Below are 27769 nucleotides of genomic sequence, written 5' to 3' on the forward strand. Positions count from 1 at the left end.
GATTTAAAGGAGAAAGTTCTCATCCAAACTAATGAAATTAACTATGAAAACCACTTGTTTAGGAAGTTCCATGTACTTTATTTCTTCACAAACATTTTGTCTTCACATCTATACTGTTTATACATCTGTAGCTAAACAGTATGATGTCAGTATTTTTTTCTCTAATTAGTTTAGCAGCTAACTTCCTGACAGCACACTTCCACACAATTTCTGCTCCAATAAATGGAGTCACATCAGGACAGTTGATGGCAAACATTTCTGTACTTAAAAGCACCAGAAATGAAGACTTCCGAGGAACTCTTCTTTGGATATTCCCAAGCTTGTTCTGCACCACCTCTATTTCAAATGGTCCAACAAATGCAATTCCTGTGGTGAGATTCTGCCTCAATTATAAACCTGAACTTGCCCAGGCAGGATATATTAATTTGAAATAAGGAAGAGTCATGGGGGTCAGGCACTCAGGAAGACTATAGTTTACTGCAGAGTAATACATTTCAATCCAAAACCAGGTAGTAAAATAGCCTGCTTTTTAAATCAGTGTCTCTCGGTAAGAAATGTCACATAGCTATAATTTATAACACAAAGTAATAAGAGAAATTACATTCACTTACTTTTTTACATTTTGCTATGTTCTGTTCTTTCTCTCCACTTTTTTTCCTCTTCTTATCATTGACTTTTGTAACTCTTGTAGCAGTTAAAGTAATTGTCGTTGGTGTATGTTGATAAGCAGTATACAGTTCCACAGGAACCTCATCACCACTCTCTGTTGCACTGGTGTCCCCATCTTTAAAACAAAGAATATTCTGTAAATAATCAAGTACTGCAGAAAGAACACTCACTAGTTACTCTACATCTGCTTTCAAAACACAAAAATTCATACTGACAAATGCTCCAAGCACTCATATGCAAAATTCACCAACAGTTGCAACAGCATGAAAATGAAGCACCAATGAGAAACTGGTAATTAAGAGAGGTTTGTAATACAAAGTAAGAAAAATGTACCAGATTAAATTCCATTCTCTGAATGGAATTGATGACCATATTCCACTTTAAGCAAAAACAGAATCAGAACAAAAAAGGTAAAACAAAAAAAAAGTTCTGTTAACTCATTCACTTATATACAGCTTTTACTTGTAATATGGTGTTTGAATTCTCTCAGATGACTGTACTCTAGAAGGGATTAAAACTAATGACTGATCAGCATTTCTTGTGAAGCTCTATTAATTAATCACATATAAGTCAATCAACTATTTCAGCTGCAATTTGCTCTGTCAAGTGCCTTTCTCAGGGTTAATACTTCAATTTAGCCAAAAGCTTTTTATACTCAAAATCCCATAACAGTAACATTGCACTACTCAGGAAAAGAGACAATCAGACACAAACTGCCAGATACTTTCTCTTTGTGCTGTGCTCTCACAGACCTAAAGGCCAAAGCCTGAAATTTAGCACAGATCAGCATTTGTGTCAGACAAACACATATCCTGACCTGAAACAGGATTACCCTAGTTCTGTCAAGATGAAAGGCTGTGAAGGATGGGGAGGATTGGAAGAGAGATGTTGCATACAGATAAGAGACTGCTGTTTGTATGTGCTCAGTACAGGCTTCTCAGAATTTAGGAGCTTTTCCAAATATTCTACTTTCAGTAAATGCACTTCACACTAAGCAAAACTTTCTCATACAGCACAGAAGCAGGCTGTACAAATACCCAGTATGAGAGCAGAGAAAACATTCCTTCTGATCTCAGAAGGACGTTGCTTTAATCACTGTACTCAAAAGTCCTAATTCTCAAAACCTTCTTTACTAAATAAAGAACTCCAGCTACTGGTTACTCTGGATTTTTCCTGCTCACAACATTCCTTAACAGGATTCTTCTGTGGATAGCAAACAATCCGATTTTACCACCTTGGTTATTCTTTTGAACACCTTACTGGGCACATAATTATACTTCATAAATTAGGAATTGATGATGTTTTCTGAATTTGTTTACATCTCTGCTGCCAGTATTTTCTAAATGCACATAAAAATCACACAGAAAGAATAAATGTCTAATCAAAGAAGAATGAACAGCAGAATAACCAGTGCCTGAGAAACAGAAACCCAGAATAGAGACTTAAAATCGTCAGTGTCTGTAGCCCATACATTAGTGCTACAGAATCATGACATCACAGCCACACACCTCTCCCCCTTGCGCCAAACCCCACAAAACACTGTCTTCCTCAGGGAAGTAACATTTCAGTATTGTTGTCTACACTGTGCTCTAACTTACTGTAAAGAATAATTACCTCAACTGAGGTAATTATTACCTCAACATATAATTACTTGGAGTTGTTTGAGACACTCCCTCCTAACCTACATAACCTGCTTTCACTTTGAAGAGTCTTGGTAAAGCACCTAAGGGGAGATCTTGAGTTTGCATATCAGAAACAAGATACAAACTCCCCAAATTTCACAAGTTATAGGCCCAGATTCGTTTACCCATAAACAGCAAGTGATCTCCACAGCATCAATTTGAAGACCAAACAGCTTAAAGCAACATCCTTGTGTAAGTTATACATCCAGATACTGTATCTTAAAAAAAAAAAACCCAAATGAACCCACCCACCAATCAAACCCAAAACATCCAGTATACAACTGAGTACAGCTTAACAAAGGTGCTCACTTCACTGAACCAAGGTAGGCAACCCACTGCACAGTAAGCTGCACCAGAACTGGATTTTCATACCAGAAAAACAAAAATCAACAGCATCTCATACAACCACAGGCCCCAGAACAATGGGCTAAAAATGTTGCCAGAAAAAAAGGTGATGTGGTTACACATAAAAGCTTAACACACAATTTTCTATCATGTGAAATGGTCAATTAAAAGCTCTTTTCTTGAAGCAAACCAACTGATCTATTACCTTCTCCCCACTGTTTACCTTTGGATGAAACACAGCTAAGCCAGTAACTCTTTAGAGATCTTTACAACAAAAAACATTAAAGAATTCTCACAGCTAAGTGAAAAGCCCTATATATACAGACTTACTCATCAAAGAGCATCCCAAATTATGCAGTCTTACCTTTTATCGAAGACCTGTAAATTACTAATAATTAAGCTTAAAGTAACATTCTGATTCTTTAGATACTGTTGAGTATCTAAAACATTGAAAAGATCCATTCAAATTGACACCACTTTTGCTTTTCTCACTTGAAATAATCTGTGAAAATTGTCCATTTCACTAATATCTCACACAGTTTATACCCAAAATCACTAAGTCCAATTGAACTGTACAGCAGTCAACATAAAGTGCATTCACCCAAGCTAAATGGAAATTAAGAGGTGTAAGCACAGACATTCAAGTTATGTATTATAAATCAATCTGTATCAATACTGCACTTTGACCACATTTTAGATTAGAGAGAACCAGAATTTGCCTTTCTAACTGTTTTGATATTTTTACTTTACCATTTAATATTTCATTTCCTATGGAATGCATACAACAGATTTAGAATACTAATCATCAAGACTGAGGAGGGTTAAACATTAACTCTGAAGGTAAGAGCTCATCAGCTACTCCAAAGACTTTTAATCTCTCTTCCCTTAAGTTTACAGTAAATGATCAGACAGTGTGCCTAGAAATCCCAAGAGATTATTTAAATAGCTCAGATCATCAACTTCCCCTATTCATTATGAAAACTCAAGTTCAACCTCACAGTATTATCAGCCCGCTCAGTAAACTCTTTAACTCCAAAGGAGTTATAAATCTACTTGTTCTACCATTTTAATAGAATCAGCAAAAATAATTCTTATTTCTAAAAATTTTTAAAATTTAAATTTGGTTGGCCTAATAGGTCAACCAAAACTGTATATAATAAGCTTAGTTTTGTTAAAATGAAAACAGGCAAAAAAAGAAGATTGTGGTTTGTAAGTAGGTCATTAATGCCTTTAAGGGACTTTAGGCAACTTGGTATGAGACAACACCAAGTGTCAACTGCACCAAGAAGCACAGTTGTGCCACACACCACAGACTTTCTGAAGCCACATGAAGTGGGCAGCAGGATCATGTCTACACAGTACTTTGAAAAGAAATTTTAAAATACACATACATACTCTTCTACTTAAGAAACGCGATCTGGAAGTAAAATATGTTACATTTAAGAGGATGACCTCCTCCCAAGTTATTACTTTTGTAATAGAGCTTGAAGTACCAGCTGTCAACCAAGAATTCTACAACACACTTTGGTAATGGCCAGACAGAACTCCTGACAAGCTGGGCCAGATGAGTTTTGAAATCCTGTGAACAGGTATAAGAACTACTTGCATAAAATACATAGACAGAAATGGGTACTTGCACTACACACCACCTTGGTCACCAAGGGCAAAAGCCCCTCAGAACATCATTACTACCTACATCATATTAACTTGGTTTAGCAACTTTTGCCATTGTCCAAACAAACCCAGAGCCACACCCAATCTACATCCAACATGTAAGAATTACTATTTCTTCTTGAAACTTTCTTCCAGAATGAAAGTAGACTTAGAAACCCTCTCTCATCCCAGAAGAAGAAACTTAAGACTTTTCCACCCTATTTTCACCACCTTAGTCAATGGAGTTAATTATAAAAGCAACATTGCTTATTAAGAAACTTGAACACTGTTCTACACATTGAACTATTCTGTACTGCTACAAAAACCCCACAGTACTGAAAACCATTAATAAAACATGTGGGAACTACAACAATTCTGATGTGATGTTATCCTGGTAACAATACAGTCAAGTAAAAGGCACTGATTTACTGAGCCTTATATGCTGAAGGCTCTCAAAACTGTGGGAACCACATATGCACTCTTAAGTCCATATGTGTAATTTATACTTATTTTATGACCTTTACTAAGGAAAGAGCTTTAAATTTTACTCACCTGACATATTTTCCCTTTTCCTTCGTTGCAACAGCACTGCTCTTTCTTTATCTAAACTCCTGAAATTAAAAAATAAATCAGTGTATTTAAGTATTAAAACAGACCTCTAGCATTTCCTATTGACTATTACAGAATAAACAGTAAACTAACTGAATGTTCATATACTTAGAAAAATATCAGTTGTGCACTGTTCCATTCCGTTTTAGAGTTCAAAATCAACAAAACTCCTTACCGGGGTTGGCAACGTTCACACAGGTATATGTCAGGAATATGCTGTCTGTCAATCCCCATGCAGTCAATGTGCTGCCAGACACTAGGAAAACACCAAAACAAAACCCCAAGTTAAAGTACAACTTTTAAAATTGCATGCACAATACACAGAGAAAGTAAGCTGGTTTTTTTTTCATTGTCATTTTTACTCAGATTCCATACTGTCTAAAACAAACCACCACTCTGCTAGCTGACTCATTTTCTCTCTTGTAAATTTTTCTCTAGCATCAGAAATCAAATCATAAATTATCACAATTGAGAACAAGATAGAGACAAAATACCCTCAGCAACAAGACTTATACTTTACTTAGCAACAAGTGGTTTGGTTTTAAACAAAAGGATTCAATTCCCTTTTAGAAATGGGTACATAAAATATTTTTATACAGAGAAATATACACTAAGATACAGTTTGATTGCCTTATATACTTTAAGGGAAAAATAAATACACATTTTATACACACTGTTGTAAACTGGAAGTACTGTTGTACAGCACAGAAAGAGCTTTAAATTCTTCCCAGAGTCAGGGAAGAGACTGCTTGCTAGACTGAAGGCTAATCTAAACCAGTAGTTTACACTCATCCCTACACTGCTAGAAGGATGAGGGACACAAAACCAGTTGTTTCTCCACTTGAAAATAGTTGTGGTAAATTCTCAACTCCTCACAGAGAGTTATCTTCTTCAAAGGAAAAAGACTCTATCTAATCAGTGACTGACTGCCTACAACTCCACTGCTGGAAGAACATCTCAATGCATTTCAAAATAATGAGATCATCAGAATCAAGGACCACACGAAATTACCAACAAGCTTGTTACATAGGCAGACAGAAGAATCGAGCTCGAATTAATATTTTAATTAGCTGTAACTATCATTTTATAAATACACAACAACAAATACAAAACAACAAATACAGCAGCATTCGTTAACTGAATGTAAAAATACAGGTTAATATTGAGTAGAAACACAAGGTTTGTCTTCTCCTGTTATCAGCTCTAAAAATGTCTAATCTTATTTTTCCATTTTCAAGTAGTTAACAATAGTCTCCTATTATACAATGATCAAGTAGGTGCTTATGCATAAACTCAGAAGTCTAAACATTTAACTTCAGCTTCTCCAGTAAGAATCTAGGTTAGTCTTTTCATGCTTATTAACTGAATCCTTTGAAAAATAAAGAGTAATCAGAAGCATCATCCACAGAAAAACCAATATTTGAGAAGTTTCTTTCACATTATTTTGCATCTTTGAAGTTCTTTGATTCACATACACATAATTCACAAAGATGCTTTATTACTCAGTACATGCAGATTAAGTAATGCCTAGGTCTTCATGTTACCATACTAACAAATAACTTGGGACAGAGTACCAGAGACGCTTTTTAGAGGGGAAGAAAGGTATACCCTTACTAAGCAGCAATGCACAACCGAAGGCATGACCAAATTAATGAGCAGTCAAGACTGACTGGAATTTAATTATAAAATACTCACTGGCCTTAACTGATTATGTTGCCTATTAGAAAACCACACAATTCAAGCACTTTTCTGATGGAAGTAAATTTCTTGTGATTCAACATAATTAAAACACCATTTATTTACATTTATTTTCAGTGGAGCCTTAAGTTTTAAGTAATTTTTACTTTTTAAGTTACTTTTAAATGCATTACCTGCATTTGTCACAACAGATCATATATCCATCATCATGTGTAAAGCCACAAATGCATCTGGTAATATCCGTTCCATAGCTTCCATCCTCTGACGTACTGATGGTAGTAGCACTGGAGGTTTCATCAAAGTTGGGAGTGGTAAATATGCCTACTTCATTCTTGCTTATAAGCACTGATGGAGGAGGAGAAGCTGGAGGCGTTGGAGGAGGCCGAGCACCATAGTTATGGTCCTAGAATTTTGTTAAAAGGTAATTTATTGTAAATGCTCATACACTGATGGTTATTCAAGCCAAAATGTAAGAATTTGTTTGGCAAACAACTTCAAGCTTATTTTTGTAGTAAAAGGTTAAAATTTTAGTTATATCCCAATTCAATCTTATTCTCTAACTTCTCAGCTATGTTGTACATTTAAGTGCACTATGCTTTGCTTCTGACAGACCATTTTCAGCCAACTTACCCAACTCCCAATAAGATATACAATATAAGCATGAAGCAATTTTTCCAGATAAAAATAGCAGATTTTACATAACATATTTTGTACAGACTACTTTGCACAAAACTTACTGCATAGGGCAAACCAATGTAGCTGTGTGAATGCGAGCCGCTGGTATACAACTGGTGAGGGTAACTGTTCGATTTTTCAACTACCACAGGGCTAGCTTCTACAGATTCTGGTCTGCAAGGCAAAAGACAGACAAAAAACAAATGCAATTACTATGTAATTTATAGTAATAAATTGGAGGTACTTGCTGCACAACTTCTAATTAATTCCCTGCCGATTCTGTTTAAAGGAGCATATGGGGGCAGGAACAAACTTGCCAGCTCCCCAGCAGCCCCCTCGTTGAGAGGCAAGAGAAGCTGCGAAAAGAATTCTGCTCAGGGAGTGATGCTGCATTCCGGGGGCTGCGCTGCCATCGAGCCCTGCAGCGACACACGGCGGCAGCGGCGCGGCACCGCCCGCCCTGCCCTGACTGCTCCCAACCAGACAAATCGTCTGAACAAGGCAGCCTCGTCTGATTTATCCTTCAATAGAAAGAAAAAGGTGATAACAATTCCCAAGATATGGCTTTGTATCAAAAGTACTGCCTGCTTCAATATACAAACTATGGTTTATAGACACCAAACCACAATACCAAACAAGTAAGATAAAGGAATGCTAGAACAAGATCTATTTGAGCACAAAAAATTGTATTTTCACGGCCTTTCTTGAGCAATTGTTCATGTGTGCATAAATGAGATAACTTGCAGTTTCTTTGCTGCTCCATGTGATTTTATCACACTAAGACAAATGAATCCAAGTTACCTAACGTTGGGGGTTTTTTAAACAATAAAAAGGCAAAAAAAATATCAACATTTAAAACTGAAGTGGCCTTGATTCACATTACAAATCAGGTCTGGTTCAGTTTTCTAATTTTATTTTTATTATGTGTGAATTCTATTTTTTTTTCTTTTTTTATATCACATACCACTTCCTTGAGCTGGTCTTTAAAATAAACTTGGTATTTCTGAATCTTAAATTAAAATAGATGCTGATGGGATTTTTTTTTTACACAATAAGATATTTAAGAGGCTTTTTTGTTATGCCATGAAGCAGTACTTTGATTTAAAAGGACACCAGCAACTTACATTTGTTACTTTTTGTAGCTTTTGTAATCACTAAGTTTCCGAACAAAATGAAGTAGTTCCACATCTCTTTAAAAGTGTCCTACTAATGGGTTGGGTGGCCCATTTCTTCTTAAGAGCTTTTTCCCATGTGAGGTTACTACATGATAAAATTGTTTAAGAAGAAACTAGTTAAAAACCCTTCTGGGGGAGGGCTTTAGTTTCTAGAGTCCAAAAAAAAAAAAAAAATCTTTTTTAAAAAGATTACAATCTCCAACAGTCGCCAGCTGCCTTTTTTTTGAGAGAGTGAACAAACACGTGAGCACACAAATCATGTGAAGTACTGACATTAAAAACACAACTTCTGACTACCATGAGACAAACTAAATCTGACAGCACTTGCTCTTTGTTACCTCACAAACCCAGAAAAATCCTCATTTACTCTCTTATGGCCCTTCACAACTTGAAAATACAGTTTTATTTGGTGTTTGCTAGAATTAGCTTCTAGAAGCAGCTTAGAACTTTAGCTTATGACTAAAACAAAGACAAAAGACGAAAAAGCGGTGTCTTTCCAACTGATCTGCTTTTACCTATTTAGCAACACATTTGTGCAGTAATCACACATCTCTTCTGTGCTCCAGTAATCCTTCTGACGACCTAGCCAACTAAAGTGCCAGCAAATGAGGCATTAGCTATGCATCCATCATGACTGGGGCAGGAATTAGCTTCTCCAGTAATAAGCAGATCTCGACCACTGTGTTGCTTCTACTGCTGCTCTTCCCCATTTCCTGAACGGGACAAGCAGTACCATGGGTACTCTTATCCACTTTGCGTTCGATGCTCAACCCAGGTCTTGCTGAAAAATACTCTGTTTTCAGAGCAGGAAGGCTTACTCATAAAGGACAGGCAGGAGGGGATTCTGGTACAATCCATCCAGGATTAATTTAGGAGAGTTTCCTTCATTAAAAATAATTATTACTATGACCTAAATACCAGCTACCTGAACACAGGAACATTCAGTGAAAGATATCAGAATGAATGTGTCCTAAAAAGTTGATTTCATCAACTGACTACAAAAATCAAAAAGACAGTCCAGGTCTCTTTCAAGATAGGAGGCAAGACAGTACACCCCCCACACATTTCTTATTACTCCTACAATTTATAAACCACTTAAGAGAACAAAATTTAATATTTAGAGGCATAACAGTGGTGGGAAGCAGAAGTGTAAAGCTTCCAAAAACATTCAGTTATCACCAACTGCTTTATCACTCATAAAACCGATTCAGAGAACAATGTTACTAAGAAAAAGGCACATCTTTACTTGAACAAGGAAAACCAGAAAAATGGTGGGAGAAAAATCAGGTGATACAGAAAGGCAACTATTAAAAAATCTGGAGCACAATCAGCTTTCAGTAAAACTTTTTCAAATGCTTATCCAGGCACAGACACTACCTTAAACTGTAACAGATGCTCACTAGAGCTCCGAATGCAACTGGTACTGCTCCATTTACCCACTTCACTGGGCTGGGGAAGTGGGGAAGAAACCAAGAACTATGGCAAGGAGCTCCAAGAGCATTCATTGAAGCTGGAAATTAACTATCATAGGTTTCCTTTACAGTCAACAGCAAAGTAATACAAACCCCATAAAGCAGTACAGAATGAGCACCATTTTCCCAAAGAGAGACAGACAGAATCAAATTTGACAGACAGGTCACTGAATCCCTTATTCCTCCTGGTTTTGCCAACCATATGCATGACCCTAAACACAAAAGATACCCTCGGTACTCCTGTCTGTTCAAAGGTCAAGCCTTTCTGAAACAGGCATCTCAGAACAGCACAGCTTTAAGAAGAAATGCCTCCTGGCAAAATACTTATTTGTAAAGATGATTAAAGCATGAGATACTACATAACTTAAAAATCAAGTTTTCCTTTTTCTGGGCTCAAGTACCAGAGCCCAAGCAGCAAGGCACTAACTACTTACTGTACTACAGACAAACACCTCCTCATCTCACCACTGGCACTCGTACAGCTATCCCAGAAAGCAAGTTTTCAAGAGGAAAAAGGGTAAGCATTCAGATATGTGAGAATACTGTGAGGCTTTCCTTGCTTGTATTTTTGGCCATTAGCCAGTTCTCTCAGAGACTAAGCCTGTCAGCCTTCTGACCATACCACATTTTTCAGCTTAATCTCAAACAACTGCAGTCTTACCATGTACCTAGGAAAGATATTTACTGTATTTTTGGTTTTCATCAAAACTGCAATGTCTGTATTAAAACACAGTATATTTGAAGCTTGATCAAAGTGTTAGTATTATTTCCTAAATAAATAAACATTACTGTGATAAACTGGCCATGGTATTTTGCTAAAATATCACATATACTTGTTATGTGTTGTGTTCAGCAATTCAAAACTCTGCAAAATGTTCACAGGGAGCAAAACAAAAAGCTCTACACAAAAGCTTTCCACACCCTCTTGCACTGCAGTGATTTAAGACATTCTTGTACCTTGAAAACAGAAATATAACACTTTCTCAATTAAAAAATGCCCACCATTAAAAAAAAAAAAAAAAAGGCTTGAGAGAGTTTTCATATAGCAAGTGAAACAACTACATGTTTCAGGTCATTTCCTACCGTTGGTATCTAAAATGGAAACAAAGTATTCTGCATGTTGCCAGCAGATGTCATTAGTGAGAAACTAAAAGCAACACGCGAGAACAGTTGATTTACGAAACCTCAGTCCCTACACATTTATAGTTAACTTATATTAAGGAAATCAACCAGCAACAAGTCAAACAAAGTCCATTTGTCTCTAAAACGTGATCTCTCTCATTTCATTGCTTTTAAATATTGTTTCTGACCATTCAGTAATAAATTAAAAAAAGAAAAGGAAAAGAAAAGGGAAAAAAAAAATTTTTGACTAATACCCGAAATACAATCAGTTAGAATCTGAGGCGATCAATCACTTCCATAAATATGTAGATAATCAAATGAGAAACAAAATCTCACTGAAACTAAAATGTTCAAAGACAGATGGGGTATCTAAGTTTTAGGCTGTGAAAACCTAGCTAAGAGTACTTCCTGAAAAAGTGTCAGAACTGCAAATGCAACCTTAGCAGCATCAATCTTCCACAGTCCAGTTTGATAGCTCTAATTTTCACGGAGCTCAGGTTTGTTTCCTGTTTGTACCAGTATACCTGAACAGTATCTAGCTGAAGGTCAACTCAGATAAAAGAATACAGTATCTTTTGCATGAGAAACAACATTTTCCGTTTCAAGACACTTCATCTAACCAAAGACATTGTGACAGGCTTCAATACCTAGACAACAAGAACCAAGGACTGCTTCTCTACCAGGGAGTGGGTTCTGCTACCTAAGCACCTTGTAGCAGGCCCTACAAGTACAGGCTGGCCTGATATTATCTGTATTCAAGACTACACCAATGCTCATTTTCTCCTGGATACTGAACTCAATTCAGTGATCTGTACACTGGGATTGGGAGGTTTATCATACAGGCGTTCTCTCTAAAAACCATGTATGGATATTAAAACCAGAAAAGCAGTTGCATCAATGGCATTTCCCACTGTGTAGCTTATGCTCTAAGCTACACAAGCACTCTCTGAAGAGAGGAAGTGCATTTTGAACCTTCAGAAACAGCCTGTTCTGTTTACTACTACAAGGACCTTACCACTGAGGAGTCACACATCCTCATCTTTACTAAGATCTGCAAGTAAAGGCAAAGTACGTGTATTCTGACTATGAAAACATGAAGATCTATCTGGAGACCCTACTTAAGTACATGTAATGTAAGAAACAAAATATTTCACCCGTTTTTAAAATCCTTAAACTTCTTAGGAGACTATTCTACACACAGCTATTTGCTACAATTATTAACATAATATATAATAAAATAATATAAAATAATATGTGGAACTATGAGTCATAGAAACGATCTCCTTTTTTAATAGGCTTTTGCCTTGGTTCGAAGCATAAGGAAAAATCTTCCAGCACTAAGAGAACTGCACTACACAAAGAGCTTTTCCCTAAGCTGCTTCTCCTGCTTAATCAAGTTTGCCACTCCCCCATTCTTGTGTTTGCTCATGTTTCACCAACTGATGAAGCAATATCAGACCTGCCAGTCACAGTGGAAAAAATCCAGCTCCTCCCTCTCGGGAAAACCCCAGAACTTGCTCAAAGAGCATCTAGGACTGTTATGAATACACTCTATATCCAACATGCTACTGTCTGGAAGAAAATGTACAAGAACAAAAAGTAAACCACACAGATGGTGAAAGAAAACGTTTACAACTGTGTAAGCTGGCAGGTTAGGGACACACCTTTGTGTCACACTTCTTGTGACAGTGTCATGGCTTTTGAATCAGCGTACACCAATCATGCAACTACACATTTCAGCGTGAGTACAGCAGAGATGAAAAGAATTAATCTAACTGGTAACAGCCACTTAACATCTGAAGAAAAGCAGCTCCTAACTGGGTCGCTCTGCCGCAGTATCAAGCAAATAACACATTGTGAACTCTATCTTGTTTATACTGACAACTAAATTTATTTATTTTAATTTTGGTATGACGTGCTGTGTCTGCAAGGAATGTCAGCAACCTCAGGAATCATGACCTTCTCCAAACATAAAAACAAGCACAGGAAAAGATAATGAAATGGGAATGGTTCACTAAAGTTAAAAAATTTTCTGCACCCAGATAAATAGTGTTCATAATGTGAAAAGATAAAACAATTTTAAAAATTTAATGTAACAAAAAATTTTGAATTGCAAATTCTTGGTTCTCTTCAAATGAACAGCACAAACCTAGAATAGCCTCATATATAACTGGAAGCACTGGAAGAACTGGAAGTAGAGAAACATCCCTTTAATAAGCTGTTCTAGAGTTCTGCTCCAATTTTCCTTCAAAGTTTGGAAGAAAAACCACTTGCTTCTTAAACATTTGACATCATGTTGATGCTACACACATGGATGTTTGTTTGACAAGAAACTTATCCAGTCAGAGATCAACAATACCTAAACTTTAGCCCATCAATACTGTACAGGAGACTAGAAGGAAAAAACCAGAAAAGAGCCACAACACAAAAAACCACACAGGCACAAACCGCGCCCCCCCCCCCCCCCCCCCCATTGAACAAAAAACCCCACAAGCCACCCTCCCCATCCCCCAAAACCCAGAAACTCACTACAATATTTCGCACAAAGCCAGAGTTTACTGAATGCATGATTTCATTGGCTCTTTGCAACCCTTTATACACAGTTAATAAATGAATGATTTTCTACTAACTTTACAATTAGAAACAATTTTCTGAGGATATGGTATTAGCCATTTAAGATAGGCCTTCAATTTTCATTAAGAAATGCACCCTTGTCTTAATTACTACTGCTTTCTTGCAGTTTAATGCACCAAATTAATTTATCTTTCTAATGTGCAGAATAAAAGAAAATTCACATGTAGTTAAAAAGGAAACTTAAATGGCAAAATATTGGAAGTACGAAAAGTAAACCAAGAAGCATCTTTATTTCTCAGTCTGATAAGCAAGAAAAGTATGCATTTATAGAAACATATAGCTTCTCTCCTTTGCTGTCCCTGAAGTGGAAGAAACTGACATAAAAATAAAGTGACAGTAATTAATTTAGGTAATTAAAGATTCAACAAAACTAAGGAAACTTTCAAGCTCTCTCCAACTGTATTCGAAAAACAGTCATGAAAGAAAAATAAAAGTAATTAAAAAATAAGTAAGAAAACTTACAAATTATATTCACATACTTACTCTGAGCCTGCAGCCATTTCCAAATAAGAAGTATCTGCTGTGTCAACCCCCAATGGGATCACTATGCTCATGACGTTCGTTTCTGATAAATTCGATTACTACGGAGTCCTATGCATTGGTATCCAAAACACTGGGGCATGCCAGCCACAGTGCTCATTGCAAACATCTAAGTGCATCCACAAACCCTGACAAAAACAGAACAAAACATGCAGAAGATTAAGTCAGTTCATTTTAAACACAGGCAATTTTACATCACGTATTTATTTTAATAAAAAAATTTGCCACAATCTGTATATCTGTCACAATTATTTCATTAGTTTTATTTTAGACAAGCAAAAGGAAAGGAAAACAATCTTCTCTAAAAGTTAATTGCAAATAAACTTCTTTAAAGAGTGTGATGATCTTGACACCTGAACTTGAAAATATTACAAATGGTCAATTTATGATTAAAAACCCCAGCACAATCAGGGAAGTGTCAGAGACTCACTTTATGGCAGATTTACTAAATACGAAATACGTTTACTTATGGCCCTGTGTTGTCAAAGCTTAGCTGCTGTACCTTTCAACAGAAACCTAGTTAGAGAAGTTGCAAGTAGGTTTTAGGCAGCACTTTTCACTTTTGTTTTACACTTAAAAAAAAATCTGATGTCTTAACTACCATTTAGTATTTTTTAAAAAACAAAATCATTCCATTAATTCATGATAATGGTAGGAAACATTTTCTATTTTAATAGAACACCAGATACTTTGAAGATACTATGCCCATTCAGTGTCACTTTTGGAAGCGATTTTTTTGAAGGAGTAAAGCAGAAATAACCAGTAGTAGTTTTTAACTGCAGAGCAAACTACAATCTCCTTGACTTGCACGAGTGAATACAGCACATGACCTGCATGCCAGTTACTACCAGTGCCCCACTTCTGTTATTGCACAGGGCAGAACACCCAGCCAAGTACAGGAGAAATGCAAACAGCTCTCACTATTCACAGATTAGTCAACTAGTGCACTTTTATACTCTAATACAGACCAAGTTTTACACATGTGACTAGGTAGTTTAAGTAAAATAGCCCAGTATCTTCAGTACTTATGTAACAAGTAATTGCAAACTCTTTCCAAAATGTCCAAGTTGCAAGACCACAGAGCAGTTTGCAATGAAACACACACTGTGCCTAATAAAGCCACGCCTCTCACAACACAAAATGTTGTATCTTAGCTGATGTCCACATGAGCACAACAATTTTGAGGTCAACATATTTTCACAGACTCAGAGAAGGTGCTGAGACAGAATGAACTCAGCAGGATCAAGACCAACTCCAGCTCTGCACAGCACCATTCCCAAGAGTCACACCATTTCCCCAAGGGCATTGTCCAAACACTTGAACTCTGTCAGGCTGGTGCTGTGACCACCGTCCTGTGGAGCCTGTTCAGTGCTCAACCACCCTCTGGGTGAAGAACCTTTTCCTAATATTGAAACTAAACTTTACCCAACACAACTTCAGGCCATTCCCTCAGGTCCTGTCACTGGTCACCTCAGAGAAGAGATCAGTGTCTGTCCCTCCTTTTCATGAGGAAGTTGTAACTGCAGTGAGGTCTCCCCTGAATCTCCTCCAGGCTGAACAGACCAAGTGACCTCAGCCACTCTCACACAGCTCCTTCTCAAGGCCCTTCACCATCTTCACTGCCCTCCTTTGGACACTCTCTAATAGTTTGATGTCTTCTTTATATTGTAGTGCCCCAACCTGCCCCCAGCACTGGAGGTGAGGCTGCCCCAGTGCAGAGCAGGGTGGGACAGTCCCCCCCTTGCCCAGCTGTCGATGCTGTCCCTGATGCCCCTGGCCATGCTTGGCCCTCCTGGCTGCCAGGGCACTGCTGACTCACATTCAACCTGCCACTGACCAGCACCCCCAGGTCCCTTTCCATGGCTCTGCTTTCCAGCCTGTCATTTCCCACTCTGCCCATACATCCAGGGTTGCTGAACTTCATTTTAACATATTATCCTTGCCAAACTGAGAAAAAGCACAAGCCCCTGGTGAAAAATGGACTTCAGACAAACATTGTGAATTAAATCTGAATTATCTTCTTTTATTGATTAGGTCAGCACCTTCAGGATGACAAAAGTGGCATGTACAAGACATCTCTAAAGTATGAGATAGCAGCAAGTCTCCATCTAACTTCCTGAATTTTTTAACACTATTGAAGATTGGCAATTAACTTCAGAATATGCCAAGATGTTTGAAGTGCCTAAACCTACAGTTAGTTCATCCTCCTTCTAGACAAAAAAAGGTGTGTTTTGGTCCTATTATGTAAGATACCAAATAGAATGAACTGGGTAAGCTATGGAGCCAAGTAGCCATTGAAATATTCTGCTTTCCGCATTTAAACACGGAGTATTTTCTTACTAAGTACCACAAGCAACAAACCGTATCACTAGCTATGCAAAAAAAAAAATCATAAAAACCATACTATTTTCAAGAATAAGCTGACAAGCAAAACACGCTAAATCAAAAGGAGGTATAGAACATTTTCAATAGAAAGCTGGAAAAAAACACAAGCCCCTCCAACAGTTTAAGTGAGCACTCATTTTCCCACCATACAGATAACTCTACTCGCAGGGCAGAACCCTGAACCACTGCACCAACAACTTACAGGAAACATCAAGTCACCATTTAGTTCCCATCTTCTGAAAAAGTAGAAAAATTACTGAAAATCTAACTGAAAGAACACCATGAATTTTTAAAATCCAGGTAAATCAGCTAGCCCAGGGTTAATGGCCATTCCATTACTCCCTGCAGTGTGACCTATGCTAACAAATCATAAGAAGAATGGAGTTTTTACTTTATGCCTGTTACTAGGTAATTCTAAAATACCAGCTTTAGTGGTTCAATGTAGGTCTAAAAGCCATTGGACAACACTGCCTTGGATCCTCACTTAGAAAGATGTTCCTTGCACTTAAACTTGGTTTTGGTAGTGGTGAAGCTTTTCTTAAAACATTTTCTTTAAGCACTTCTGACCAGGTAGAGCATCAGCTGTAAAATAACACAAGTAGAAACACCCTGGAGACTGATGGAAGTGAAGAACATGCTTATACAGCTGTCTCATGGGCTGTGACATCTCCAGACTTACATAAAACAACTGAGGTTACCAAATCATCATATATTCAAGTGACCTCCACTGTCAAGACAAAAAGAAGAGACTTGCTTACCAAATCTGATAATCATGTGATATTTGCGGTTTTTTTTTTAATGCAGAAAAAAGAAGAGCTATGCATGTATTTTTAGAGCTATGTATAGATTGAAAATCAATGGCTAATGCATGTCCCAATTAATGACAATCTCTGACAAAGCAAATACATCATCATTCTTGCTAAAAGACCACCACAACAAAACAAAACAAATCAACAAAAAAAACCAGCAAAAAAGGGGGGACAGAGCCAAAACAAACTTCCTACCCTATGGCAGGCCATTCAGGCCAAATACAGCTGTCAGAAGTAGTCAGTAAAAAATTCTAATAGCCTGATCTACACTGAGTAAAATCAGCAACTTGATGAATCAAAATTTTTTTGCCTGAAGAGCATTACACAGATGTTTTATCTAAAAGGAAGTGGAACATAATTGCAATACTAACTCACTGGTTTTTACCACCTTCATCACACACACAGAACCTTCTAAAGCTTTCCTTTGCCTATAGATAGTATGGAAGAATGGAGGCAGTCACCAGCTTGCAATACCTACACAGCCAAGTTAATTCAAACAAACATTGCTCATTATTTATGAGCAGCCATCCTCAGCAAATGCCTGTAATGGAAGTGGGGAGAGATCTAGGATAAATTAATAACACTACACACACTTATTACAAAAAAACTGTGACCTTATATATACGCCATCCAATTATGATCACTACAGAGATATCAAATTTGGAATGATGGAAAATAATTATTTCCTGCCATGTCAGAAACAGAAGCATTGTCATGACATACTAATATTCCCAGTATTTTTATAAGTTCAGAAAGAAAATAACACAACCAGTGGGGAATTTGATCTATGAAGAGATTGCTTATCCTTTGAAGCTTGGTATTTTACATGAGTCATAAAATACTATCTGCTGTCATGATTTGGTACTTTCCAATTTCTGCAAGTATCCATCTATTTCAAGTAATTATCCTTTCAGAACTCTGACAAACTGTCATCCATGGCCTTTAAGAAACTGTTTTCATAGGTACACTCATTTCCACAACTTAGTGTTTAAGAAAGTCTTTCTTCAAGCAGTATGTGAATTTGAAAGACAGGAAGACCACACTGGTTTCTCCAGGTAATTTCAGGGTCACAGAGTTAAAATCCATCATATAAAAACTGCTAGTCCAAAGTTCATTGATCAGCTCTTTACTGGGCAAAGTGGCTCATCTACTGTACCTTAATTAACAATGATAGAGGCCCCCTAATTTTGTTATAGTCTACTCTATTAGAGATAGTACACTGTAAGCTCTGAAAGAATTTTGACCATCTCTTAGATTCACCAAATTTTCTCATAATCACCCTACAGCTTTATTATACAAGGAAGAAACATTCCTTATTCAAATAAGTTTTGCTTTTATTTAATTGCAGTTAAAATGTTTATCTTGCCCTAATAATAATAAAATGTTCATCTTCAAACACAGACAAATTTCTGTTCAATCTGATTAAAACATTTATCTTGTGCAAGATCGACCTCCTCACACCCATCACACTTCACCGTTCATTCATTAGTTCACATTTTTAATGGCACTTCTCATTGTCTCTAGAGAATACACAGGAGCTTTCTGACTCAACAGCCACATCAATATTTGAAGCATCACCATACTTTTCACAATCCACTTTATGACACCAAGACCCTTTTCGTAAATTTTTTTGTAAAAATTAATTGTACTCAAACAACAGAAGTACAAGAGCATAATATATTTCAAAATATTAATCTCTGTGGCTTTGTTTCAGAGAACATAATTTATGCGTTAAAGAGCAGGAAATAACTCACACATTATCCCTGAGGTATTCCACTAAAACAACATTATTCTGTGGTCTTACAGAGACCACATGTTTCCTTTCTGTCATGTCCTGCTAAGATACTTGTGTCACATCAGAAGAAAAAACTTAACTTTTCCACTGGTACAGAAAGGAGGGAAAACCCAGACAGCTCTGCTCTTGAATCAGAAAGTGTGATCTCCTGAAATTACATCAGTAGTTTAAACCTGCTAGACCCTATGCTGTATGTCTGAGAACACTAAAGCTCTCGCTTAGATGCACAGATACAAAGCTTTTCATAAAAATCAATGATAAGAGATGGTGGCAACACCAGTAACAATTTATTTGTCTTAAACATTAAAAAAAAAAAAAATCCTAAAGAGACATTAATATATCAAGATAGCATTATTACTTATAATACTCCCAGTATTATAAAAACCAGTTTCTATAATACTCCCAGTATTATAGAAACTAAAAACCCTCACCATATTGCAATATTATTTATTACAATATGGTGAGGGTTTTTAGTTTCCTGGGGTTTCTTTTTAACCATGTTTACGTTTAATACTACAAAAACCAAAGAGGAAAAAAAATTATTGAAAGCTGTCTTTGCCATTCTTCTTCACATCTGACTGCTTTTGCACAGTGTCACTTGTTCCTTGTTTTTCCCTTTCCATGAATCAATTTTCAGATTCTGTTGTCATGTGACAAATACAAAAAATAAAAAAGCATACTAAAGTTACAAAGAATACATTTACTATACAAATTAGGAAGAGAATTCAAAGCAACTTGAAACTTAACTTTTTTTTCTAATTTATAGAGGGACACAAGTAGAATCATGAATGAAGCTTACAATTAAATTATATGCTACATCAAATATAAGAATTTTCCCACATACACAGATTACATTAACTTAAGTATGCTGATTGCTAAATCAGTTCAAGTTTCTCACATTACTAGGTATTACAAAAATACTAAATATTTTTGTTACTGTTTTTGTTACTTCAATCTATATGTAAAGTTCTTCAACATTTTTTCTGCCAATTGCAGTTATCAGTCATTACCTGTCTACAATTACAAGATTAAAAAATAGTTATTAGATGGTTTAGACGTTTCAAGCTTTGGGAGATTTCATCACACAATGCCTCTGCAAAGAGAATTACCAGGACCTCCCTAAATACAGAGGTTTAAGGTACAAAATCCTACTCTAAATAGTCTATAATTAGGCTATTGTATTAGATGCAATAGTGCTTGTTTAAGATAAATAATTATTTACATTTTATACTGACGCATAGAACTTCATTTTGAAGTCCTTAACTAATGCCACTACAGAAATATTAGCTAACCAAATTACCATCTCTATACTCTGCCTACTCTGTATTTTCACAAGGTCCATATACAAAATCTACATAACTAGAGTTGAAAAATTAATCAGAATCTTCTAGCCTATGCACATATGACAACCATCCTTCCTTAAAAGCAAAATTATATAACTTGAAAATACATATTACAAAATCCATGAAAGGTGAAAGTGGTAACGTTCCCATATGTAGTAAACTGAGTATCTGAAATGGCCAAGAGTAATTGTCAGTCCCTAACACCTAAAAAGTTACATTGTTTCCCAACTTACCCAGCAATGCTCACTTCACCTCATGTTTATGCAGCATTTATTTTCCCCGAACACAAGCACAGAAGAGCCTCTCTTTTGCTAAACTACGAGTACTGGTAAACTCCTTCTCTCACACCTTTAAATCCAGGCAAGAAATTAGTCACCATTTCCTGGAGCAGTATTAAGCATCGGAATACACACAGTATATACGAAGACTCATTTTCATGAGATGTGCACAAATCTTAAGGCAATTAGATTGAAGCAACAAATGAAATTGCTGAAACAGTCAACTTTCCATTCAAGCACTGACCAAGGAACAAGAGAAAGAGTAGGAGAGTTATGAGATTTACAGATAAAAATAAATCACTGTTAAAACACATGAACTATCTGCATGACAGTCTTGCGTCAAGCAAGACCTTTCAGTTTAACCAGCACACAATGCTAACCTGCCTGTAACTTAAAGTTAATTTGAATCTAAAAATCTTATACAGCACTAAGCCCAAACCAAAACTCTTAACCCCCATCTGCTCCAGTAGAAAATTCACACTACTGTGGGTCCAGTACTTGGCTCCAAAGTCACAACGCATCACTACAAAACTAATTACTGTTTCCCATATCAATAAGGTCTTTCAGGCAAGATGCAAATATTTCCAAGGTTGTATTACTGCAAAACTACTGACTCCTGCACATTTTATTGTTAGTTACTTGTATAAACAAAGTCATCTCAGGTAATAGATAGCCAAAAGGTAGTACTCTGTTTTATTGCACTTTATTACTTCACCATGCATCTTCTACGAGTAAGTTGCATTTATTGAGAATGCAATCTAAACATTCTCCTCCTCCCTCCAATTACATCACATGTGTACACATTTTGCAATCACGAGCAAAAGCAATTCTTGTCATACTTTCCTTCAGATTTACAGGCCAATAATTTTAGCCCATGGCCATGGGAACCACCCTTGACCACAAGAAATCCACAAGAACGGACCTAAAAAAAAGTTGATACACCTATGCCCTAGCACAATCTATACAAGAGAAATCTAACTAAAAATGCAACTATCAATAGTTTTTCATAATTTACAAACACAGAATGAAAACTGAACTGTCACAAGGCCAACAAGCTAAGCTTTACTATTTGGCTTTTCTACCTACAGGTTTTTTGCCCCTCTGGAATTTTTCTGTTTGTTTGTTTTTGGTGTAGGAGGTGTGCGTGTTGGGTTCTGTTTGTTTGCTGGGCCTGTTTGATTTTTTAACTTTCTTTTTAATTAGGAAAGGAATAAGAGAGATTTAAAGAAGGTTTCATTAAATAAAATCACGCTTTTCTAAACTGCTGCTTTCTACTACTGCTCTGAGCATACAAGTCTAACAAGAACCATATTATTTTCAAAATTAGCAAGAGAAATTGCATTTTAATGGTACACTGGAGATATCCTTCAAAAAATGAACTATCCTGTGCCCATGTATATATGTATACACTTGTATCAACACACAAATATGGAAAAAATATGCAGCATATCTACACATACCATGAATAAATGTATAAAGTAATCAATATTTATTCATTGCTGTCTGTTTCTCAGGAGGTAACATGCCTTTAATCAGACCTAGAAGCAGAATACATGAATAAATGACTAATCTTACATACAAGGAGGTTTTCTCTGTTTCCCCTAACATGCTCCATAACCGTACAGATTTCCCTAAGAGATTAGGATGGACATCCAACTTCCAGATGTTGCACCACTGCAACCGAAGTAAGAACTGTGCAGGCCTATAAACAACTGCAAGTCCAAATTCAAGACCTTAGCTACTGTTCACTGCTTTCTATGCAACCCAACAGTTAAGTTAGCAGTTTACTTCTAATTTGTGCTGAGACAAAAAGAGAGTAGGAAAAATATGACATAGTAGGCACACTCAAATACACAAATTAAGAGCTATTAATGACCAATTCCTGCAAATCATATAGAAGCAACAACTTGTTCTAGAAGCAATCTGGTATTTGTAGTGTGTGCTCAAACATTCCTACTGACTTAATGTTCTCTATATCCCTCTCAGCAGTATTGTCTTGCTCATCACAATATTAACTGCTTCCAGCCTCACTCACAAGCCCTTCAATAACCTCCTATGCTGTTCAGGGTCACCTACACATTACTAGTACTTATGTCCATCTACTTCCTTCTCTTGTGCCCTGTCAGACAGAAAAAACCCAAAAATGTACCTGCTATGGTTGTTTTGAAGTCACATGTGACAGATAATGGCTAAAATCATTATGCTTCTTCTCCCTGTTTCTCACAGGACACTGCTCATAGCTGCCCCCATCTCCTTTTGGGTTTTCAGTAAGCTCCAGAGAGCTCAAGGCTACTAGAGTTCCTAGCTCTGTCAAAATTCTGTTTTATTACACTATTGGTTGCACTGACACAGACCTACTTAATCATTAGACCGACTTATTTAAGAAACACTGTTATTACAACCAACTACAAAGTAAGACTCCTCCAACCTTGCTTTTGAAATAGTGCAAATAAACGTGATTTAAGTAGCACAGAATCACAGAATGGCTTGGGTTGGAAGGGACCTGAAAGATCATCAAGTTCCAACAACCCTGCTGTACAGGGACACCTCTGCTACCAGGCTGGACACCTGGTACAGGGACACCTCTGCTACCAGGCTGGACACCTGGTACAGGGACACCCGGTACAGGGACACCTCTGCTACCAGGTTGCTCAGGGTCCCTCCCATCCAGCCTGGGCTTCAACACTTCCAGTAACGGGACATCCACAGCTTCTCTGGGCAACCTGTTTCAGCTTATGCACATCCTGAGACAAACGCAGGATTTTACACTCAACAAAGAGCACGGTCACATTTGGAATGACAGCCAAACTTAATGAATTGGTCAGTTTAGTATTTAAAACAGAGAAACAACTGTCTCCTCCATGGCATCCAAGACTTATGCACAAAACCCTTGAGTCTCCATCATGTAACAGGGCTTCCATCGGTACACAGGTGCTAACATGCACTACACAGACTCTAGTCCGCACAAAGCAAAGCCAGGCTTTGAAGTACAAACCAAGAGTCAGTCTGCCAGTTTAGCCAAGGCTCTGCTATACACCAAAGCTGCTTTCCACTGGACATAAGCTATTTTCCTTTACTTTCTGGTCCAACAGTGCTGCTGTGAGTGAAAAAGCAAGGTCTCTTTCTCTAATATTTGTGCCAGTCTCTTAAAACATGAAGACTTGCCCTTACCTCTTCTCTCTCTTCACTCCTTTTCTTCTCTCAGTGGAAGTTAGACAAAATATGGGACTAGGAAGAGAAAAAGAATGAGTGGTAGAAGGGAAATAAATGTAAAAGCAGCCACAGAAAGAATAAGAATTAGTTTATTGAACAGAAATCTATCAAAGAAGCAGTAAGCAGAGATATATTAACGCACACCATGCTTACAGATTTTAGGTTTTCTATCTGCAGAACTCAACATCCAGGATTGAAAATTAACTGCCAATTGCTTGATGTCTGTACGTTCACTAAACATCTGCTACACTTCTGAAAATAAATCACACAAAAAAAGGCCTAGCCATTCAAAAACCATCAATTTTTTGGAGCTAGAGAGACAAGGAACTGTAAAATACAGAACAAGCACAGTACATGGAGAAAAAATATTTTTTCATGGCAATATTGCTTATTGCTTGGAGAAGTATATATTAAGCTATCTAACATTAGCCTGTTACAGTCTATCACTGAGAAATGTAAAATGCCTTTAAAGAAAAATTCAAAGGCTAAAAACACTAATAAAGTAGCTTCCCAGTAAAAATACCTTGGCTTTATATTATTTTTTTGTGTCAGCTATTTTACTACAAATGATTATTTCTGCACCAAGCACAAAATGATACAAAGCTGTTGATTAAACTTAAACTGCCTGTATGTGACTTAGCAATCACTCTCGAAGAAAACATTTGATCTGTTACACTATTATTCTTGACAAACATCCTAAAATATAAAGGCTTTATGCAAGTATATACAGTCCACATAGTGTAAGAATACCCTAATTCACATCTACAACTGTATGGGCTACATCTATTTATTTTTTATGAAATATAACAGTATATCTCATGGTGATTTAGTCACCAATATTCCTTCCAACAAGTACAGATTTTGGGGTGAAAAAATATGTGGCTAAAACTAGATATTGGTACTGCCTTCCACACTATAAACATTTTGTAGGCTTCATGATACCAAATAAACTAATTAATTTTTTCTAAGCTGCTTAATAAGACTTGGGAGTCTACTGTAATTATTAGCTACCTACTACAGAAGAAGTAAATTCTTTTGACTTATTTCAAGTCTGACTTCAGCTAAACATATTTTTGTTTTGATATATTTTCATTTATGTAATCTCAAAAACTAGCTCCTCTTTTTTATCCGTGGCATCTGACCTACCTAAATAGCTCCACAGTGTTTCTACTTTTACTCATGGAAGCAATTTGTAGATATTCACCTAACTGCTACACTTATGCCTAGGAATCTAAACACAAGCAAGCCAGAAAGTCCCGTTCTTTCAAAAACAAACTTTTAATTCTTTCTGGCAGTTAGAACTCCTCTGTGTAATTTTAACTACAGTTCAACCTGGACTGTATCTTTTGGTAACAATCTGGCAGTATTTCAATGTTCTTTACAAAAATTTAGGGAAGATACTGGCATGAAAAAATGAGGGAACAACAGATGGAGGGACTATTTCATGTTCAAGGACACACAAAAAACCACAAGAGTAAGATCAAAAGATCCTTCCTACTTTCAAGAAAACAAAACCGAATTTATTTTCAACTGCGATTATTTTGCAAAACCGTATTATTTGGGTTAAGAAATTTCAATTCCATGCATTTAACTCTATAGCTTTTTACAATGGAGATTTCAGTATGTTTTTCAATTATAGTAACAGAGATACAGAATATCTGATCTTTAAATAAGCAGGAAGAAATTCTGCCCAGCAATGGAAGCTCAATAAACAGCTTTAATTTTCACTACTACTGCCACATGGAAGGGAACAAAAAGCAGTGTTTGGCTTTTGTCTTTCGGCACAAAAGATACCACTGGAAAGTAAGACAGAGAACAAGAATTTAAAAGAACCCCACAACACAGCCATTCAGAAAAAGCCTTCATAATATTAAAGATATTAAAGATTTTAATCAAATGTTCCTATCCTAAGCAGAATTTCAAAAAAATCAGCAGAATTGCTTGGTAAAGCATTTGAGGGAGGAACCTTACCCTTATCACCAGTTAAATAACTACTGTATTGTTTATGAATTATATATAAAGTATTCATGTTTCTTTCACAGTTCTAGAATGATAGGTTTGGAAACCAAAGGAGACGTGTAATCACTCTGTACCTTCCTCAAAAGTTATATATAAGTTGTTGTAATTCTCAAGTCTTCAAGTGACTAAAACCACTCCTTATTGGAACTTTTTTTAAACCCACAGTTAAAGCAGGATTAAGCATCTAGACTCAAATATCATCTGTCTTGTGATACAGCTTTCAACTCAGGCCCATTATAACCATTCTAATTAGAAGTTAGGTCCCCCTGTCTACTCAAGGTAATCTAAGAGCATCACTGACTGTCAAAAGTATCTCCAGCCCAATCAGTTTAGAAGAGTTAAAGAGTAATGAACACCAAACAGATTTAAATATTCAGAACTCCTCTGAGGTAAAAGGTAAAAGACCCTAACCTACCATTCTACAGAGACTTTTAAATTCTTGAATAACAAACACAGGCTATTTGTTTTATCAGTTTCTGTGACTGACAAATAACTGTTCTGCACAATATCTTTAACTCTGAAATGGAGAGAGACATGAATTTGATGGATGGACCATTTGGTGAATAAGGAACTGGCTGCACGGCTGCACTCTGTACAAGTTGCAAGCTGTCAAGCTTGATGTCAAAGTGGAGACAAGTGATGAGTGGCATTCCTCACAAACTGATACTGGGACACGGCTGTTTAAAATCTTTGTTGGCCACATGGATTAAACACTCTCAGCAAGTCTTCCAATGCCACGAAGCTCTGTGGTGTGGCCAACACGCTGGAGGGAAGGGATATCACCCACAGAGACCCTACAGACCTGAGAGGTGGGCCTGTGTGAACCTCATGATACAGCCAAGCGCCAGGTGCTGCACCCATGTCAGGGAAGCACAGGCACAGGCTGGGCAGAGGATGGGTGGAGAAGAGCCCTGAGGAGGACACAGGCTTGCAGGTGCTGACTGGTGAGCACAACACAATCCGGCCGTGTGTGCTCGCAGCTCAGAAAGCCAGCCATGCCCTGGCTGCATCAAAAGCAGCGTGGGCAGCAGGTCAGGGGAGGTGATCCTGGCCCTCTACTCTGCTCTCAAGAAATCCCACCTGCAGTTCTTTGCCAAGCTCTGCAACACAAGAAGTGGATCCGTTAGAGCAGATCCAGAAGAGGTCACAAAGATAATCCAGAGGCCTAAGCACCTCCCCTACAAAGGCTGAGAGAACAGGGGTTATTCAGCCTGGAGAAGAGAAGGCTCCAAACACCTTTCAGTACCTAGAGGGGGCTTATAAAAAAAAAGGGAGAGTGACTTTTTACATGAGTAGGGCAAGGGGGAACAATTTTAAAGGAAAAGAGGAGAGCTTTAGATTAGACAGTAGGAAGAAGTTCTTTACAGTGAGGATGCTGAAGCACGAGAAACAGGCTGCCCACGGAAGCAGCACATGTCCCACTGCCGGAAGTTCAAGGGCAGACTCTGATGAGGCCTTGAGCACCCTGGTCTAGGGGAAGGTGTCCCTGCCCACGGCAAGGGCGTTGGAACAAAGTGATTTTGAAGGTCCCTTCCAACTCACACCATTATATGATAAGGGGGTCAACAACAGATTATATGGCTTCCTTCTTAAGTCGCAATATAAAGTACAATAATGTCATTAAAATTTAGTCTTATCATCTTGTCTTTGAAC

The 27769-nt window shown here is 37.2% G+C and overlaps 1 protein-coding gene across 3 annotated transcripts in view; it reads right to left on the reverse strand.

The window, feature by feature from the left end:
- Window positions 1–27769, reverse strand: part of KMT2E (lysine methyltransferase 2E (inactive)) — a 56922-nt gene that overhangs the window by 24071 nt on the left and 5082 nt on the right. For 2 of the 3 annotated variants that reach the window (XM_063396908.1, XM_063396906.1), the window contains exons 2-7: window positions 14218–14402; window positions 7394–7505; window positions 6830–7059; window positions 5134–5214; window positions 4902–4960; window positions 612–784 (exon numbers count right to left, since the gene is read on the reverse strand). In XM_063396908.1, the coding sequence (XP_063252978.1) occupies window positions 612–784; window positions 4902–4960; window positions 5134–5214; window positions 6830–7059; window positions 7394–7505; window positions 14218–14288 (726 nt within the window). In that variant the 5' untranslated portion in view covers window positions 14289–14402. Of the gene's footprint in view, window positions 1–611; window positions 785–4901; window positions 4961–5133; window positions 5215–6829; window positions 7060–7393; window positions 7506–14217; window positions 14403–24055; window positions 24113–27769 lie in introns of all 3 variants that reach the window. The other variant, XM_063396907.1, reaches the window with a different exon arrangement.

This window comes from Prinia subflava, chromosome 4 (assembly GCF_021018805.1).
Source record: "Prinia subflava isolate CZ2003 ecotype Zambia chromosome 4, Cam_Psub_1.2, whole genome shotgun sequence".
In the NCBI taxonomy this organism is placed as follows: domain Eukaryota; kingdom Metazoa; phylum Chordata; class Aves; order Passeriformes; family Cisticolidae; genus Prinia; species Prinia subflava.